Consider the following 14,974-nt stretch of genomic DNA (forward strand, 5'->3'; position numbering starts at 1 on the left):
ATATGAAAATGAAATATATATAATACTTTTACATGTTCTAGGATTAAAACAATATTTTGGTGCAGAAAAAAATTACAATGAAAAAATTTCATTCCGGATACTTGGTTCGAACTTTGCACTGCTTATATCACCGTTATGACATTCGTTACCAACGACTAGACGATCACGGCTATGAACAGCTTGATGGTAAATGAATGAAATCCACATACTTATTCATTGTAAGTCCGTAGCAAGAGCAATTCTGATGGGGATTCAGAATGCGTACCACAGATAAAACTAGTTTATTGACCGGTGAACGATATATGCCAAATGTAATAACGTTAAAATAATCTTAACTTAATGAAACGGAAACAGTTTAAACAAAATTTAAATATAATTGTTCAATTTAAATCGTTAGCACATACTTTTAATACTTATGGAAAGCAACATGAATTTGAGCATTATCATGAAATGGCAGGTTTATGGCATCAACGCTATTAATATTTATCTGACTAAGAACGGCTTCACGGTGATTAATCTCCAATATACCAATTCAAGTTGCTAAATATTATATAAATACATTTTGAAGGTTCTAAATTTTGGTAATTAAAATTTTTTAACTTTTCAAAACAAGATAAATAAATTCTGTATATTAATATACGTCTTTTTGAATAAATTAAATATACCAAAATCTATTCAATTTAAATAATTTGTAATGATTAAACATTATATGAAATATGTATTATATACAAAAATAAAATCTGGTGTTAAAAAGGGGAGCTAACACCCCATTTAAGTTATTTTAAACTTATGTTAACTTGTCAAATGTCTAAATATAGATGCGAACCGTGTGGATTTAATCATTTCCAGCTATTATAGAATAAAAAAGACAAAATACGAAACTATTTTTATGAGATATCGTTGATTCATTGTCAAAACGTAAAACAGACAGTCGTTTTACTAGAAATGGGTTAAGCTAGAGAATTGATAAGAAGTAGTGGATTCGGAAACGATAATCAACTTGCGACTAAAGTCGCTCGTTGATTATCGTTTACGAATCCACTACTTCTTATCAATTCTCTACTACTGAATAAACAAACTGAGGCGAATTTAACACGGATATGTATTTTCTCTTCAACAATATTTTAATTCTCTGATCTTTATTTTCATTTAAACTAGGTTAATACATTTTATATGGCATATAAAATAAAAAAATAAACATCAGATGTATTTGAAGGCATTTTGTAAATAAAGTAAAGGATCAGGCAAATATATCAAGTATTCCGTTTTAGAAAGTTTTTATATATGATTTTTTTTACTTGAAATTGTGTTTACGGGTTTTAAGTTATTTTACAATTATTGATTTTCTGATAAAATAGTTAAATTTGTGGTATTATCATAATAATTCTTTAATTTATTTAAAATAAACATTTAACACTTTCTCGGATTAACTTTTCATCGTGTTCATGATAACTTTGTTAACCCTCTAGGATTATTAAAAAGTGACTGATTTTGTTTACCATGGGTGTATTTTTGTTCCGTTACTGAGGATATTTTTGTCCTTTATGAATCCATAGGAGAAATTTGACTCCAATATGATATATTTTGTCTCATATTAATAAATGGTAGTTTTATCCGATAAATTTTTATCAGATATAGTCGTTATTTTGATAAATTCAATAATTCATTGAAGTTTCGTATGCATCTATGAAGATAAAAAAAGTCCCGTGCAGCAATTTTCTCCAGGAACGCTCAAAGCAAAATATTTGAAAGCCAAAGAATGCATAAAAAGATAGGAGTGAAGAGGTTTATGACCAAAAAAGGACCTACACATCGCCACCTTCTTTGTGTGTCTGTTCAAAGTCAGGAGCATGTACTTCAGTGGTTGTTGTTACTTCAAGTCTGATATTATTTTTTTTGTAAATGCTTTGTTATAAATTAGGCCGTTACTTTTCTCAAGGAATTGTCTCATATTTTTCATGTCGAGGCGGGCCCTTTTATAACCAACTTTACAGTTTCCATATTTTTCCATATTGAAGGTCGTACGGTTGCCTAAAAAACAACTAAATGATCGAAAAAAGAGAATATACTTGCACTGACGATTTTGATACAAATATGGTAGTAAATTAATAATATAACAATTATAGCCTATGCATGAGGTCAATAGAGGAGACATCGACCCAAAGAAGTATATCGTCCTCAGTCCATATACTTTTTTAGGTCAATATATCATTGTATCGACCTCATACAAAGGCTATAATTGTATAACATAATATAGACCGAAAACACAACAAACGTGATTCACATTTTTTTTTTAAATCTCAGTAGAAACACATACAAATAAAGTTTGTTTAATAAATGATAAAACATCGGAAATTGTTTAGCCGAGTTTTTATTTAAGTAAAGAAAAATGTAAGTGGGGGTTAGAATATAAACAGACGACGAACAGCAAATAATGGATCCAACATTTGATAATGTCAACTACCGCAAGACCACAAGATACCCTTTGAATATATTTACATACTTAAACTATTCTAAGGAATTTATTTCTGCACAAAAACGAATTCAGAAAGTTAACTGTTTAACAGACAACAGACATGCACCAAGTGATGGATACGATTGTGTTTTAAATTGTTGAATTCATATTTTAGATTGTTGATTGCTTAACGTCCAGTGGCAAACATTTCATGCATATTATGAACGAAATGTCATTTCAGAAATTGATTTATGGAGTAATAATTATTACAAATGTTAAAATTTTCGTATCATTTGGTAAAACATCAAGACTACTTTGCCTATGTAGATAGAATGGAACCGAAAAAATACATAGTTCGGCTGAAACATGCTCCTTTATATTAGTATTTAGTGCAAGAAAACGTTTGTGAATTGTTTAAGACAGACTGAAAGAATCGGGTTTTCTATGTGCTTTATATCTTGTACCTTTGTAAGACTTGTCATTCATATTCTTCAGTAGGGGACATTATTCCGACTCTAAACAGACGGTACGTCTAAACACCGCTCAGGACCTCCTGAGTGCACTCAGGACATGAAATATATGTTTTAGTGAGTGGTGAAGGTATGCATTCGATAGATAATTTAATTCTTCATCTAATAATTTTTGTTTTGATAAAATCATTTTAACATTTAAGGAGTTATTGAAGTTTTCATCGGCACGCGCCGTTTTTGTGAAATATGTCAGGCATGACCGATGATTATATTGAATGCCAATTATCATGTTGATTAGGTCGTTTGATCTTTAATAATTAGGGATTAGTGATGGTGCTAACCTCATACAAGTAAGCTTGGCAAACAAACAAAATCAAGATTTTTTTGAAAAATGAAGAACAATAAAGATATATTGTTTTAGAAAAAAAACGTTAAATAAACATTTTTCTTTTTGTTTGTAATAATAGAGTATTGAAGCCAGTCGGGAAATATGAGAAATCTACATATATAGTTGGGAAATTTTCATTCAATTCATTTCATTTCATTAACTTAATAGATTTTAAAAATATCGTTATTATTTTCTTTGTATAGATGTTCGTATTTTATTTAAGTTTCGTGCAATAAAAAGTTTAGTTTTATTCTTATTTCAAAAATTAAGAAGAAGAATTCTTTCGTATTTTCATATCTCTAGATATATTACAATAGACTTTAATTGCATTGTTCCATGGTAAAAAAAAAATCGGTGAAACACCATTTATAATTTACTTTCAAGCTAACAGTTAATCTGATCACTCACTAAAAAGTAGGGTTGAATTAAAAAAAATTATTGGTATCATTGCGTTCTAATTCTTATTTATATAATTGTGTGTGTGTGTGTTTTGTTCTATTTTCTTGTCTATGAGATTCATTTAAATAATAAACACTTTTTGACCAATGAGAGGCTGTGTATGAATAACATAACGATTCAATCAAAATTTCATTTAGTTAGATTTATTCCCCTATTGAAACTCGTTCTTGTCCAATAATACATGTAAATTCCTTGAACGAGTTTGAAAAGGGAAATAAATTTGTCATACGTTTCATGAATTCAGATTTCGTTTTGTAAATGGAACCCGTTCTTAACTGTAGAAGCCGTACTTACCGAAATACGCTTTTCAAATAAGCAAATCTCATATAGTTAGTGTTCTTTCTCATTTTTATCGTTCTTGTCCAGTAATTTCATTCTTGAGTAATACGAATGTTTTAACAAATCCGCATTTAGTAAGATTTATCTTTCTCATTAAAGTTAAAAATTATCATATTTGGGTATTATTTCTAAATAATTTGTAAGTAAACGAAATCCGTTCATACCACGACTAAGTCTTCGTGCACAGAGTTTGAAGTGCGAAAACCCCAGAAACTTGCTCGTAAGCCAAACCAAAGGAAAAGACCAAGGCCAGCACGTACGCAGCCAGGATATTAAACTTAGAAAATCATATAAATAAATACTGATCTGTCTTATTAATTTTAAATTCTAAATACTGTCATTGAAAATATAGGACCAGTTCATAATTTCAATAATTTGTTATCTATATCAAGGCTGTGAAAATCTTGAATAAATTTTGAACATTCATGAAAAAGGTTATATCGAATATCGTCATAAAGTTTGCACTCCATAAGAAAATGTTTTTCAGTCTCTACACTGCAACTTTCACAAAACTTAATAACATCGTGTTATTCTTTTTAAAACATGCCACAGTACTAACAACACAATGTATAAACAACAATAAAGATAATCCAATCAATTTTGTTGATTGGCTAATTCACGACTAGTAGTTGTGTAATCAGTGACACGCGCCCTCATTATTTCATAAGAATTAACATATCTATCTAAGTTTGATTTAAAATTCTACCAAAATTCAACTCTTAAATAAGCAGCGTGTAACGAATATATTCATCCATCCTGTGTGCAAATACGATGACTATAAAGGGTCCTGAGTGCACATTGTATGTCCTGAGTGCACTCAGGAGGTCCTGAGCGGTGTTTAGACGTACCCCTAAACAGACAAGAATACTGCTTAATACCAGATAAGCAATAGTATTTTTTAAATTTCTTTGATTTAATACCAATTTAAAAAAAACCACCGAAATTAATTTGATACTCAATATGTTTCCTTGAATATAAGTATATTCTCATCGGTCTGAAAATAAAATATGAAATTGATATATAGAGCATTCAGAAATGTGAATGTTATAAAATGTTATTAAATCAGAGAAAGGTATTGAACGCCATTCTAAAACATGAACCTGTATACGTAGGACCTCATGGGACGACACTCTGCCATTTTCAGGTAATATACATGTTGATCTGTAATACCCGGAAATGTCAAGGAATATCACTACCTATATCCTATATAGCTATACAGAATGTACCATGTCAAAGAAATTCGTAATGATTTAAATTTTGACTACATTGTTTTTCCCAACTTATATCACTAATAAAAATACATCCAGGAACAAAATTCTTTTTTTTATTTCAAAGAATACTCCTTAATATGGGCTACAGTGGACAAGCAGTATTTTTAAATTGATTTAATACTTAGTAAAAACAAAATTATTTTGATAGCCAATATGTTTCCATAAAAAATTACATATGCTCATTGGTAAACGGACAGAAAGTCACAGGACATAAAGTCACAAATAATGTGTTGACAATTGTTCGAATATATAAGAGAAAGATCTTACAATATTTCCTAGGATTTTTCAGTATACGAATATGGATAGTAAACTGCACATTGCTAGAAAACAAAGAAATATTGATGCCAACGTTAAAAACGTGAGTAATGTAATTCAAATAGACAGGAAATACGAAAAAAAGATTTAAAAAACAAAAATAAACAAAATTTTAATCTGCAAACCGAGTCCCTGAGGTAATTTTATAGATTTTAAAAACGAACTTAGTGTGCATTTCTTTCTAACCAAAGTTTGGTAAACGTTGTGTGCCGTTTGTTATAGTTTGTTAAACGTTACAAAAGTAGAAACAAATGCATCGTTTAATCAGTGTTTACTGACCCTGTTTGAACTGAAAAAGCATTCACATGTTGTTGGTATTTGAACTTATTACGCGGGGAAAATAGCCTCCGTATAAGATGTTATAGACACAGAGGACATCGCTCCTCTATGCATATTTAATTTTTTTGGCAGTTCTTCATCTTCATCAGATAAATGTATGAAGATAGTGATGATAAGCCTTTTTATTGAAGATAACAGAAATGAAAGAAAGGATGGTAATACCTAAATTTTAGTAATTTTAGACATTGTTTTGAGTTATGACAAGCAAGAACATACATCTTTTTTAGTGCGAAAAATATGTTTAGGTATTGATTAAATGTTTAAGTTAGAAAGAAATTCATCGTTTGTACTAACAGAGACATATAATACATACATATGTATTATATGTCTCTGGTACTAACAAACGACGAACGACAAACTATAGACGCATTTGCAGCGAGTGTATAGTTTGTCAAAGTTTATGCAAACTTTGCAAACGTATGTTAGAAACAAATGATCTAAACGTGTGCTTGTATCGTTTGTGTAAGAAAGAAATGCGCTCTTCGAGAGATATTCGTTATTTTCATAAAATAATGCGGGCACGTGTCAACGATTACACAACTACTCAGCCGTGAATTATACAATCAACAAAATTGATTGGATTATCCTTATTGCTTATGACTATAATGTTATGAGAACAGTGTTTTGAATAAAATAGATTTAATTATACATGTTCAACGATGTTTTTGAGTTGTTTCTGAATTGTTCCATGTTATTAATACTTTAAGGGTAGTGCGTTTTTGTGATTATGGAGAACAAAATATATGATAAATGATAGAAACAAAGAGGAAAACAGAGTCAAATTCATTTTTCAAAATTTATTTTCACATTGAAATATACTATTCATTGATTCTATAAACCCCATCAAGACCCTCACAATGTTGATTGAGCTGATGCGTTCTGTATTTTGAGGTATGAGAGATAACTAGTACTGCGTGTGAGTCCTGGAAAATAATGCGGATTGGTCTGTTGTTTCAACAGATGAATTAATCAACAACATCCTGTCATTGTTTATTGAACCTGAATGACCACCTAGGGTATACATCGATATCCTGTGACACGAGTGTAATCTATTGAATAACTTATCAAATTGCACATCACTAAGTTTAAAATTACAATTAGCAGTACAATTCAACTAATTCAACATTTTGAAGTCTGATGATAACTCGACCTATCAGAATTTAAAACAAGAAACTTGATTAACGTCTCTATAGTATGCAAGAACATAAAATACCATATTGCAATTCTGACAAAAAGAAACATACTATACGAATAACAACAGCAACAAATAAAACAGATAACATAACAATTATCATAATGCTAAGTAGCAGGTAAACACTATTATAATGAGACTACAATAAATTGCTTTTTTCTTTTAAAAACATTGAAATATAGCTGTAAATCACATGCTGATATCGGTAAACGGACAGAAAGTCACAGGACAAAAAGTCTAAGGACATAAAGTCACAAATTTGATAGGACAAAAAGTCACAGGACAAAAAGTTTAAGTTTAAGTTTTTAGGTTTAAGAAATTTAAGCCTTGATAAATGAAAATTTATTAAATTTTAATCATGCAAAGGATATATTTCTTGGCACAATGAAGCCATTTAAGTACCAAGCCACTTTGACATACTGTTTTCATAACAATTATTTGATCATTATTGATATTTATTGAATAAATTCTAATTACAAAGTTGCTTCAAATATAATAGTTCAAGAAAAAAATAAAATTTAATTTTTTAAATTAGTGTTTTCTTGTTTAAAGAAAAATAATCTCAAAACTGAATTGTGACTTTTTGTCCTGTGACTTTTTGTCCGTGACTTTTTGTCTGTGACTTTTTGTCCTGTGACTTTCTGTCCTACATTCGCTCATATCATGTACCATAGATTATACATCTATACATGTACTTAGTTTTGTTTCGTTTGGTTTTCTGCTGTTTTATATATCGGAATGAAATTATTTCTAAGTACAAATATTTTTTACATACAAATAGATAGTGAAGTTAACCTCCTTTAGTGTTTCTCTATAGAATGATGATTAATTCTGTTCTCTGATAGGAAATCCGACAAGTACACTGTTTCAATTAGAAACTAGTTATTTAAGAGTATGTAAATTTATATGATTAAAAATTGGAAAAACGATTTTCTTTCTCAAATCTTGTGGAGTCCCCTGGATATCTTAAACTTTCTCCTCTTTTAACAGAACATCAAAAGCATTTTCCTCGGACAATTGTATCATTCAAGTTGTTTAATTCTTATAGAATAGCTATATATACCTTTGTAATAGCAAAAATGCGAATTTGTATAGAAAATTTTATTTTAGAAAAAAAATCAAAATCATTCGAAAAAAAAACCACCAATTTTTTATAACCCGATTAATTCACTCCTCGCCATATCGATATCTCCTATACTTATGACGTACCCGTCATAGAGCACAGAAATATAAAGATTGAATTAGCAAATATGTGTCTTCATTTTTTTTCTTCCTCAGTCAACGATTAGTAAGACACAAGACACAATTCAAGTTTCTTTTCCTGATTTTAAAAACAATTTTAAAGCATTCTGAATATTAATAAAGTAGATGTGAGATATTCAATGAAACAGCAATCAAGATATATTACAGATTTTCAACATTCTTCAATCATGATAAATAAAGCAGCCAAGATATTTGAGTGCACTCTTTTTTTTATTGATAAATTTTTTTGTGCTTAATTAAAGATTGTAAAGTGCCGATTTTTTTTCTGCATAATACTTTTGATATGTTCGCAATTAAAAAAAAACCCTTTGCCTCAGTAATTTCAAGATTTTATAGTGTATTATTTCGCCATAAATACAAATTTTATTGTCAATTTAGCGGTATTTCTAACATTGCCTATAAGAGAGAGATTTGGCTTGCCATAAAACCAGGTTCAACCCACCATTGTTAAATTGAATTGGATTCACTGTAACTCCATTTACCGGTAAATTTCATTAATCTCTTGGACAAAAAAAACCCACCTTTCTCCGACATGGATTTTTTACCTTTACAAGCTAAAAAATTACCATAGAGCAAATTACATGGATGATTAATATTGACCATTTGGTATAGGCATACGTCCGTGTTCAAAGCGATACGTACATGCAGGACATACATTATTTTGTTGAATAAAATCAAATCTACAAATGGGTGCCGTAGGAGGACCACTGGAGTTTTGAGCAAGGATTTCTTGGCATGTAACAGATCGAAAACTCGGGGTCATGATATTTCATGTATATTTTGAACACATGGAGGGTTACCACGGCATCCTTTGCAAAAAAAAAAAAAAAATTTCTTCTATGTGCCTTCGGACTTTATGTTTTGAATTGTAGTTCCACTTTCCATATTCGGTATTTATTCTGAGTCAAGTGCCTGTGCGGAGACTCCAAGCAGACAACACGCATGTGTATAACGGCATTGTAGATTTTCTCATAAAATAACGAGAGTTGCCGGTACGGTACACGAATAGATCGGTTAGAAAGCTAGGTTTTAATTTTTAAATTAATTAGATTGGAAAGCTTAATTCGAGGGTTGAAAATAGAGAGCGCAAAAAAGGGGGTTGGGGGTGTTCCACAGGGAATATTTTTATTTTATAAACGCTAAATTTGAAAGGTTTATATTTTTCTATTTAATCTTTAACTAGTAATGGATGCCGTAGGAGGGACGGCATCGGAGTTTTGAGCAAGGATTTCTTGGCATGACAAACAATTTCAGATGTTGGTCCGAGAAGCGTGAACACACCGACCTGACCAACATAGAATTTCCGCTGACCAATGTCCTAACTGAGTGAAAGATACAAACATTTTATAAACATAAAAAGAAAACTTTAAATGTTTAACATATAAGGATTATATATTATTTTCAAAGAAAACAAATATTTGAGAAAATATTTCCACATTTGAGAAAAAATTTCGAGTTTTATTTTAGAAAAAAACATCATATAGAAAACAAAACACAAAATGCATTTACAATCTCAAAATTTTAAGGGAGAAAAAAGAAATTGCAAAAATTTACCGGTATATTGTTAGGTTCGTTCGTTCGGGTTTTTAGTGTAACCTTCGTCAATACATGAATAAAGAACCCGTGTAACAGTTTAAAAGCCTCTAAATGCACAAAAAATGTAAACAGTTGTGTTCAATTTTAATATATCTGCTTGTTATATCATTCCTTATCGTGGAAATTGTGTTGAAACTGTTTATTCGAGTATATTTGGGTATATTGGGGTAAAAAGTCATTTTGTGATCGTAAGCGGCTGACATGAACAGAACAAGTTACGAGGAAAAAAGTTATTTAAAATTAAATATATTCATAAAATAAAGTATTAATGTCGTTAAAATAACATTTAAATGCCTAGTGTAACATTGTTATTCAACCAAATTATGTTTAAACTGCTTTTTGAGGTATATTGGGGTATGTTGGGGTATATTGGGGTATATTGGGGTAAAAAGTCACGCCGATGAATTTCATCATGGACGTTTTGGTAGCAAGTTATCATTTATAGAGAAAATTCCCGTGTAAATCATTAAAATTAGCTATATTTTCTAACAAATGACAAAGGTAAGTTACACAAAACATTATTTGACAGGAATTACCTTCAGATATCGACTCCAACGGGTGTACTGAACGGAAAACCCCTTGCAGAAGATGTCATGACATCCGGCATAAGGATCAGCTGATTTATGTAGATTGTGAAAAAAAGATACGTCTTTCAATTGTATGTGGACATTATCGGATGAAACGACAGCAAACAGTAAACAGTAAAACTATCACTAATTTGACCAAATCATTTTCACAGGTGTGCAATGGCCCTATCATTATCAACCTCTCCACATACCGGTACATTACTTTGGGGGCCTACCCAGCTGTGTCAAAGCGGCCTCCGACTTTGACCAGGAGATCAATCTTCAGTTTGTCTGTTCCTGCCGAGTTGCCCGTTGGTTACTACACATGAGTACTCAAGATTCCTCCACCATAATAACAGAATTCCAGGTGTCGTACCACTCCCTTGGTGTTGGGTTGGGAATTGTCCTCGATGGTGGATATGTTAGTGACACATCTCCGACTAATTGTGATAGGTAGTGTACTGTACTACATAGATACCACTTTACCATTGCAGTTCTTAAAGGGTGCTCTGAATAACACCGGTATCTACCAGTACATAAATCTGTACATTTAGTGTACCAGTACATCGTAGATTCCTCTCTTCTGTAAAGATGTATCAGTGTGTAAGTTAAGGAAAGATACACCTTATTGCTATTTACCTGCCATTAATGTAAGTGACTTAAGTTTTCATAATTTTGATGTCATAAGAGAAATTGTCAGACTCAACAATGCAAAAGTGAATGTTTTATGATGTCAATTGTTGAAGTGTCCCAAAATCTCGTTCAACAGTTGCATATTTTTGAAATAGTGATAAGGCCTTTGAAGATAGTGCATGATTATATTATATTGTTGTATACCGCATACTAGGGGGTTTAATTATCATGAAGATCTAGTTTTCATATCAAGATGCAGCTCTCATGATAGATACATACATGTAAGACAAATGGTGGTTATATTCCCTCACCCTACTCTCTAACATAACCACACACCCTATTCACCAAATGTAAAAATGTCATATTAATGAATGGGCACACATATCATCGTTCATCTGACGCTAGGTCTGTTACTCATTATATTTTATAGGGCTAACTGGATTTAAAGTTATACTTGACAACTGTGTAGTCCTTTAATATTGTACATTCTATTTTTTATTCCTCTACCAACGAAGTCGAAGGGGACTTTAGGTTTGCACTCACTCCATCTGTGTCTGTCTGTCTGTCCTTCCGTCAGTCTGGCAAACCAGTTTTCCACACTTTTTTCTTCGTGCATTAAGATATTGATTTGATATTTGGTATATAGTTTTATCATGACCAGTTACAGATCAAGTTTGAATTTTGTTCCAGTCTGATGATTTTGTGCAGAGTTATGGTCCTTAGACTTCGAAAATTCATGCAAATAATCAGTTTTCCACACTTTTTGTCATCATGCTTTAAGATATTTATTTGATATTTGTTATATAGTTTACATCATGACAAGTTATAGATCAAGTTTGCATTTTGTTCCAGTATAATGATTTTTTAACCGGTAGGGGACTATCCATGCAATACTCTCTGAATGCTTGTTTGTATTAGATCTTGCATATTTTAAGATTCCTGAAGCCTTGAAATTTATAAATATTGATGTCTGTACTTGAGAAGATTTCATGCAATGATACTCAAGTAAATGTTAATGTTGTGGTTAAGTCAGTTTCTCAGATACTATGAGCAAAAATGAGCAAAAAATGAACTACAAATGTATATTTGGTGTATGGAATGTATGTTGAGAAGGGTGCATCTGGCCTTGACCTCAGGCACATGGGTCATTAATAATGTAAAGTTTATGTGATACCTGTAGTAAAAACTTATTATAAAGACTCAACAGAAAATCAATTCTGATCAGTAAAGCAGATGAGACATTTCAACGTGTTCACTCTTGTTATTGACTCATCATCTGGTCTATATTGATAAGTAACAAATGCTATATATTTTAATAACATACTTGCCAACCTTTTGGAGGTTCCAAGTGGGAATTCTCCCTCTTTCCAGATTCCACTAAGTTTTGAGATTATGTGTGATGTCATCTTTTTTAATGAAAATTTTGTTTTTGCAATACAGTTAAAAACAATCACAGAAAATGCTATTAAAACAACAAATTGAAGAAAGGGTGTGAAAAAAGAGTGTATTTTTTTGTCAAAGACAGAGATTTTGATTTCGCTTGCAGGGGACATGTCCAAAAAGAGATATTTAGAAATAAAGAGGGTCTCCCTTCTAGAACTCATGCGTAGGCATGTATGCAATATTTATATTAAAAATTTACAAACAAATATATGTATTATGTAACACAAAATATATTACACATAATAATTTTTACGTCACAATCTAAACTTACCAAATACAGCATCATAACAATGTTTCTATATTTAGATAGAATCGTGACGTAAAGTTTACAATGTCGTGAATTGTACATTTGATTTTAGCTTCAGATGTTTTTAAATTATTTACATGTAAAATGAGGTCAAAATTTTCAATAAAAATGAAATCAGATGTTATTCAATATAACTCACTACATAATATTTGTACACACAAGGTGATTTAGTTTAAGACTTTTGGTGTTGGATGTCCACAGCGAATGATGGCTGTTGTTTGTAATTCACTTTGAAAATATCTCTCTGGATATCATTGTTTGTATTCTAAGATGATTTGATATAGACCAACATCTGAGTGTAACCTCTAGTTACCATGTTTTACAGTGAATCACTTAATGGCAGCAAGAGTGATTTGTATCTGAATTATCTTGTGTGTACAGTCTGTCATATAAATTTATTGTTTATCATTCAAATTTATTAATAACAGGCCAACAAATTCGGCATGAAACTGCACTTTGAATTACCATAAGAAAATTTAGATAGAAAATAGAATGTAGTTAGTTAATTTAAAACCAATAATCTTGTATTCTTCTTTATTTTTTTTTTAATATCACTGCTGATGTCTAATGCATGACTCGTAAAGAACCAAGTTGATAGTTATTGAGCTTTTATTGGTATGTTTTGTTTCTATTTATAGATACATCCATGGCAAGTGGAGTTAGAGATGAGGATTCTCTTCGTCTTGTTCATTGTTTATCTACACGGAATGAGTCTATACGAAAGCAGGGTCTTAACATGATATCCAAACTGACAGACTCGTGGATTGAAGGATATGGTAGCCCTGTAAACAGTATATCTATGTGCAATCGTCAGAAAAACGGTATATCTATGAGCAATGGACAGAAAAATGGTTCTCATCCTCTACTGAAGGAACATTTACCAGACTTTGTTAGATTGGCATATCAGTGTCCTTTTGAAGATGTGCGGGAATTTTTCAGCGAATTGATAGCAGAAATTCAGGTAAGTACATTAACACTGTAATTTGTATTGCAAAGATAGATTCATCAGGCTCATATTGTTTCCTTACATACATTTGTAACTTCAGACTAACTCTTAGTCCCTGAACTCATCCAAAAATTTTAAGCGTGAACCCTGATTTCTGATGTGTCAAAAGAGTCTTTGTCATTTAGTAATAGCTTGTGGAAGGTGACTTGGTTAGTCAATTTGATTTATTGTACTTTTCATAAGGGAATGTAAAACTTTATTATTGGGCAATTACATTTGTATTTTTAAAAGATCCTTTCCAACTTTGCCTGCCCACCACAGACATTAGGAAATTGGAAATGTTTTGTACGCCATTGGTGTTTATTGACTGCAACTTCCAATCATGCTAATGGGAAAATTCAGTATTATGACTTGAAGATAAAAATGTAAAAGCATTTCATGGACCATTTTGTTTGTGAATGAAGAAGTTTGGTATCCTTGAGTCTTTACTCCGACAGTCACTGCTACATGTACACAGCAAGTTTGACACAACATTTTTATTCTGACACCTGTTCAGAATAAAAAATGTACCTGTTTCATTCATTTTAAGACATACACATGTAGCCTTTTACTGAATAGAATGAAGGATACATATATGGTCAGTAATGTAGAAAAAGCTGCCATAAAACATAAAGAGGTCTTTAAACACAGCATCCATGCAATAGTCAAGTGAGAATTTTTTTTAAATTTTGTTTTCTCTTATAAATTGAAGTTTTTGCATAACCTTATACATGTATGACAAACAAAATTGTCAGTCAAGATCAAACTGTAGTTTGGTAGAGTTCACTGACATCTTGTTTTCTAACCTTGCTAATCTTGAACTACATGTACTTCCTTTTAAAGAATTTAAGTGGTAACAAATATTCAAAAGTACATGTATTTACACAAAACCAAGGCTATTGTACTAGTTCCATAGTTTTTCTGACCTATTACATGTATCTTGTATAGATAGG

General features: G+C 31.1%; 1 protein-coding gene across 1 annotated transcript in view; it reads left to right on the plus strand.

Annotated features, from left to right (window-relative positions):
• Positions 1–10,487: 10,487 nt before the first annotated feature.
• LOC127724120 (sestrin homolog) overlaps positions 10,488–14,974 on the plus strand; it is a 61,029-nt gene continuing 56,542 nt past the window's right edge. Inside the window, exons 1-2 of the mRNA XM_052230977.1 lie at positions 10,488–10,588; positions 13,675–13,997. Of these exons, the coding sequence (XP_052086937.1) occupies positions 13,683–13,997 (315 nt within the window). The 5' untranslated portion in view covers positions 10,488–10,588; positions 13,675–13,682. The remainder of the gene's footprint in view (positions 10,589–13,674; positions 13,998–14,974) is intronic.

The sequence above is a fragment of the Mytilus californianus genome, unplaced genomic scaffold (assembly GCF_021869535.1).
Source record: "Mytilus californianus isolate M0D057914Y unplaced genomic scaffold, xbMytCali1.0.p SCAF_14, whole genome shotgun sequence".
Classification (NCBI taxonomy): domain Eukaryota; kingdom Metazoa; phylum Mollusca; class Bivalvia; order Mytilida; family Mytilidae; genus Mytilus; species Mytilus californianus.